The 6,411-nt window shown below is 26.2% G+C and overlaps 1 protein-coding gene across 1 annotated transcript; it reads left to right on the top strand.

Annotated features, from left to right (window-relative positions):
- On the top strand, positions 1-1,577 carry LOC107021952 (xyloglucan endotransglucosylase/hydrolase protein 2). The gene is made up of 3 exons (XM_027917393.1): positions 1-216; positions 997-1,097; positions 1,457-1,577. The coding sequence occupies exons 1-3, from the start codon at positions 51-53 to the stop codon at positions 1,493-1,495; spliced, it is 306 nt and encodes a 101-aa protein (XP_027773194.1). The 5' UTR covers positions 1-50; the 3' UTR covers positions 1,496-1,577.
- The last annotated feature ends 4,834 nt before the right edge of the window (positions 1,578-6,411 follow it).

The raw sequence follows: 6,411 nt of genomic DNA, 5'->3' as shown, positions 1-6,411 counted from the left end.
TCAACCATATAAAATTTTATTTTATTTTTTTATTTTAATCGTCGCAAAATATGTACTTTTATATAAAACTTGTATGTTTATTTGGTATTTTCCTACTTAGAGCTTTAGCCAAAGATATATCCTATGATGTCAATTACAATATTATATTTGGGAATCAACATGTTGTATCCTTCAACCAAGGAAGAGAACTTCAGATTTCAATGGACAAATCTTCTGGTATTTTTTGTTATTATATGTTGTGTCATATGTTTCGATTTATTTGTCATATTTTGATTTGAATCGAATTTTAAAAATGAAAAAGAAAAAAAGTTTTTAAAGTTGTATATCATAAACATGCATGGACAGAGTTATAACTATGAATACAACAACCTTGTAGCTTTTACTCAAATATTATATTTAATTTTTAACAAATGCATTAAATATAATTATAAAAAATAAATTTAGAAAATTGTTTTTAAATTCAGAACTTAAAAATTAAAATTCTGACTCCACTTAAACACTTACACGATTATAATATTTTTTAAATATATAGCTTGAAACGTATCATAACATATATATGGCTATAAGCATATCATTAAGAAAATATTGAAATGTGTCATTATTATTATTATTATTATTATTATTATTATTATTATTATTATTATTATTATTTTTAAGAAGGAAATAATGTCAAATATTAAAGAGAAATGAAGGAAGTATCTATTTTGTTGTTTTTGGCAATAGTAGCAACAATATTTATCACTACAAAAAAAAAATAGAAATTAGCTACAAAATTAGTTACTAAAAACCTCTTACTACATAATTTTTCGATAATTTTTTGCTAATTAATCATTAAAATTGATTTAGTGATAGAAACCTTTTAATTTAACAAAGTGAGATTTTCTTGCATCTTGCATCGATCAAAGCTTAAGTAATTAAAAAGAGCACACGTTTCAAATCGTATATAAGAGATTTTTTTTTATAGCTTGATTGATTTAGTAATTTATTTTTTTATAGGATCTGGCATTGGATCTAAGAAGAATTATGGTTCAGGCTCATTTCACATGAAAATAAAACTACCAAACAAAGACTCAGCAGGAGTTGTTGTTGCTTTTTATGTAAGTAAAATAATATATCTTCTATTAATTTTCCGAAAATATTTTTGAAATAATATTTTTATCTAATTGTCAAACACTAGAATAAGTAAGAAAATTATTTATTTTTTATTTATTTTTTTTATTCATACCAAACATAACCTTAAAGCAATCGACAAAAAAACCGTCATAAATAAGTGTACATAGAATATACTATGACATATTTAAAAATAGGGAAAAGGTCGAAGTACCTCTCTAGACGTTCAAATTTCAGAGATACAACTTAATCAAACTAAGGTCCTATGTCTCTTCCCTCGAAGTCATTTGTTTTTTTGTAATTTTATACTCCCTTTTGATTTATGTGACATTCAAATATCTTTCAGGCGCCTCAACTGAGTGGAGTCACGGGGTGTGTCATATAAGACAAAAGATGTACAATATTTTAATATATATATATAAAATAAACATTAATTTAGTTAAAATGTGTCTGTGAGATTTCGTTCAAATCTAGGAGGTATTTGTGCTTTCTCCCTATTAAAATACGGTGATAGTGAACAAAATTTACGTTATCAATGTATATAAAGTTGAATTCTAAGTTATAAATTAAATATTTATGAAATAATTTCATATATATTTTTGCAGCTACATTCAAATACATACAATAATGATGAAATAGATTTTGAATTTTTGGGCAATAGAGAAGGCAAACCATATAGTTTGCAAACAAATGTGTTTGTAAATGGTGTAGGAAGTAGAGAGCAAAGGGTGCATCTTTGGTTTGATCCAACTGCAGAATTTCACAACTATAAAATCATGTGGAATGAACATCAAATAGTGTAAGATACATATAATTATGTACATTTATGTGATATAGTACATGTTTTTTTAATGAATCGTTTACGATCGGGTTAAAATAGGGTTATATTTATTGATTTTGGGTTTTTTTTATTCAATTGATCAAGGATACTGCTGACAAGTTTGTAGTCGATAAGGGTAAGAATAACTTCATTTTAACTATAAGGTCATAATCAACTAATAAATCAAATATGAGGAATATTTTTGACCCTTTTTCTTGTTTAGTCATCAATGCTTATCTTTCGTACCCTAAATTTTGACAAACGTTGTTATTCCTTATTTATATTAGTGGTCAGAAATTAAGATTATATATATATATATATATATATATTGGTCAGTTACACAAGACACACATAAGTTAGCCCGAATAGAACCAACTAAATTGTACTCCCTTTATCTCAATTTATATGATACATTTTATATTTTGAGAATCAAACAATTTAAGTTTGACTGAAAATTTATGCATGAAATCTTCAATTTTTTTGAAATGAAATTTATATATTTGTAAACTGCATAAAAGGTATTATGAGTCACAATCATTGATAATTCAAAATGTTTAAAAGATCTATGAAAAATTTACGATCAAAGATAGACTTGTTTGACTCTTGAAATTCGAAAGGTGACATATAAAATGGGACAGAGATAGTAATAACTAAGTTAAATATATTTACATTATCAGTGCATATAAACTAAATTTTTTTTTGTATATTTTTTCAAATATTTTCAGGTTTTATGTGGAAAATATTCCAATTAGGGTGTTCAAAAACAATGAAAAAATTGGAGTTGGATATCCAAGACAACCAATGCAATTACTAGCCACAATATGGGATGGAGATGGTTGGGCAACAGATGGAGGATTAACAAAAACCAATTGGTCTTTTGCACCTTTCAAAGCTTATTTTGAAGATTTTAATATTGGTGGATGCCCAATAATTAAATTAAATACTAATAATTGCAATTCACAAAGTTATTGGTGGAACCAAAAAATATATTGGAGGTTGAGTTCTACACAAAAAAAATTATATGAAAAATATAGAGTCAATTATAAAACTTATGATTATTGTGATGATAGGATTAGATATCCTACTCCTCCCTTAGAATGTGTTTCATAAATATATTGAAAATATAGAAAAATAATCTTCATAAATTTCTTTGTAATAGTCATCCGTTATAATAATATTTTGCTATATCAAACAAAAAATATTCAGACTTATATTGTAATCTCATTTTTCACAAATGAAATTGAGAGAACGCCATATACTTCCAAGGTCTAAGCAAGTCTTACTTACCTTGTTCCCTTTCTAAACCTGAATTTTTTTATCCATGCTTTAAGAAATAACATTTTGGATTTTGTGCCATTTTGGGGTGTAAAAAGAATATGAAAAATCGATCGAATTGAATTGATTTATGTAACTTTTCCAATAAAATTATAGGTTTTTATTTAAGTGTATAACCGTCCGAATAATTAAGATGATCTTATTATGAAAAAAAAAAAAAAGAAAAATTTCAAATCGAACCGAATAGCCTTGCGATACATATATTTTTATTGATTAAAACATGTTAAATTAATATTAAATATATTTAATAACATTTTTCATATATAAATATAACCTAGGTCCTAGGCCTCTGTTGATCAGATTACTTTGTCTCTTTGTTTTTTTAATTAGTTTTTACTTAATCAGGTTTAAAATTAAAGGATAATGTGATAGATACTCTATCAAACAATACAAGAAAACTTATGCAAACACTTCGATTAAATGTTTAAGATCAAACAATATAACAACAAAATGTAACTTGGTGAAGAATTAAAATATTTTTTCAAGAATATATATGCAAAATATATATTTTAATAGTAATATGTTCTGAGTAATATTTTAAAAATAAAAACAAAAAATCAATCAAACGTGTTGACATTGAGAAAAATCAATATTATTTGGAATGATTTAAGAAGTTAGATTTTACATGCTTTAAGAAATGAGTACGAATCACAAAATAAATCTAACATTTTGGATGTGTACCACCCTTAAAAACGAATGTTTTTGTTTTAATTTATATAAATGACATATTTCTTTATTTAACAAACATTTAATAAACATTTAATGATTCTATCAATATTTTACCTATATTAGATTCCATACATTTGGCAAAAACAGTACATAAGTGTACACTTTTCTATTTAAAAAATAATTTAAAGTTAAAGGATAATTTTGAAATATCGTACATTCTTTTCATATTTTAAAAAATTTGCATCCATTAAATTAAATCACATAAGTTGACATAAAGGGTGTAAAAAGTCTTTGACCATATAATATAAAATCATGATTTGAAATATATATATATATAATCATGATATAAAATTACGAGATGATATTAAAATTTATATTTAAACATGACTTTTTATGTCATATATTTTTTCGTAAACATAAATACTTTATAAGTTATAAAACTATCAAAATTGTCTATATAATCTTACAAATAAACAAAAGTTTATAAAATTGCATTATACATCATCATAAAGTTATTCTAAGAAATATAATATTTATTCATTAAATCTTAATTTAAAAATAGAAATAAAAATTGACCATAAGTTATAGTATTCAAGTTGTTAGTAGCTAAGGAAATTATTTTGCAATTAATGCCACAATATTAATCTTGTCCACTCAATATAATGATAATTTTTTTTAATTATTGAACATTGATTTGAATGAAGTAATAAATTTGATAAACAACAAGGAATTTGATAAATATAAATAGTAAATTAAGAATTGATTTGAAGTAAAAATAATTTTATGTTAGAGAGAGTAATTGTTATATGAGATATAAATGATTTAAAAATTAATGATATGAAATATAAATTTTAGTTACATATAAAACATATTAATTATATAAATTAAATGTGATTTTTTCTTTTTATAAAATATAAATTTATGGGTCAATTTTTATATTTGAAAAATCTCATATCATGATTTTTGGAGAATTTGGGAGTTCACTTCACGAAATATCATGAGCTGAAATCAACGTGAAATCGCAGGGTCAAATGCTAACTTAGTAGAGTGGATTAGGAGAAATAATGCATGCATTAACTCTATGTATAACACCTTATTTGGTACACTTTTTCAACATATATATACACTCTATTACGTATTAAGGTATGTATTACTATTTATTAATACCATGAATTTCTAGGTATCAATAAGATAAAATATTGGCCGAACTCATAAGCAAATCCCTAAATTTGTTGGATTTTTCCGTTCAGGTACCTCAACTACGCCATTTTCCTATTGAATCACTGAACCACCCATAATTTGTTCCTTTTAAACATTGTTGGCTGATTTTGATCGGCTTCTATATTGTAAATGTCTTCAATTGCATTCGTTTTGTAATGATTTTGATTGAAGGAATGAAGACAAATTGTGTGTTAGTCTCATTTGTTTTCTAATGTGTTCAAATGACTTGAAGTAAAACACAATTATACTTTAACATTTTCACTGTCAATTGGACTAATTAATGAGTTCTATAATAACATATGTATCCTCTATCAATACCTCTCACAAAATCTGGTTCTACATCAACCAACGGTGTTTAAAAGGACCAAATTATGGGTGGTTCAATGATTGAATAGGAAAGTAACATAGTTGAGGCACATGAAAGGAAAAACCTAACAAGTTCAGGAATATGTTTATGTATTTGGCCTAAAGTATTTAATACATACATTAGCATGATTAAAGTCCCCTGATATCTTTCCCATCATATTTTGGAGAATATTTGTCACGACTGGAACTAGACCTCAGACGAGACCGGTGTCGTTGACCTCTCAGAGGTCGCAAACAAGTCTACTTACGTCATCCTCACTTTACATAGGTTAATTTTAGCAGAAAATTTGAAACTTTTGGTTCTTTAAACATACTTGCTAAACATTCTTAACATTTCATAATCGTTCATCATCAACCATCTAACATTAAAGATATAAGCAACTGAAAGAAATAATTCATTAAGTCTAATTGTATAATTGTCAAAATGGCACCAATACAAAGTCTGAATCAAAACAGGAAAGAAACGCTAGTGGAACATGCTCCACTAGCTCAACTCTAAAACTACGCTAGAATGAAAAAACAGTAGCATCCTCGAAAGCATGAGTACCTACCAAACTCTGGATGAATGTTGACGTTCGGATAGCTGCAACAATGACCCTGCAGCTCTATCGCCCACCTGTGCCTGCACCTGAAATAGTATAGATGCATAGAGTTAGTACATACTTGTACTAAGTATGGGTATATGCAAGCTCACACCAATGACATGCATGAGAAAGAATATCTCTTTCCTAACGACATGATTTTTGGAAGTCAAGTCAGTAGACTTGCCAAATTGAGATTAGGAAAGTTAGTGAACTTTCCAATTTAAGTTAGGGAGGTCATTCCATGAGGGTAACATGCATCATTATAAATATCGTATTGCACACAACACATAACATCTCCATATGGCA

This window comes from Solanum pennellii, chromosome 6 (assembly GCF_001406875.1).
Source record: "Solanum pennellii chromosome 6, SPENNV200".
NCBI classification, from domain to species: Eukaryota; Viridiplantae; Streptophyta; class Magnoliopsida; order Solanales; family Solanaceae; genus Solanum; species Solanum pennellii.
Note: the sequence above shows the minus strand (reverse complement) of the source record. Positions and strands in the feature narration are given on the sequence as shown.

What these genes read in the sequence shown, in the direction of transcription:
- LOC107021952 (XM_027917393.1), top strand. Translation starts at nt 51, where the DNA reads ATGTACTTTTATATAAAACTTGTATGTTTATTTGGTATTTTCCTACTT. An exon ending in TTCAATGGACAAATCTTCTG is followed by an intron (nt 217 to 996) that starts GTATTTTTTGTT and finishes ATTTTTTTATAG; the next exon opens with GATCTGGCATTGGATCTAAG. An exon ending in GAGTTGTTGTTGCTTTTTAT is followed by an intron (nt 1,098 to 1,456) that starts GTAAGTAAAATA and finishes AATATCTTTCAG; the next exon opens with GCGCCTCAACTGAGTGGAGT.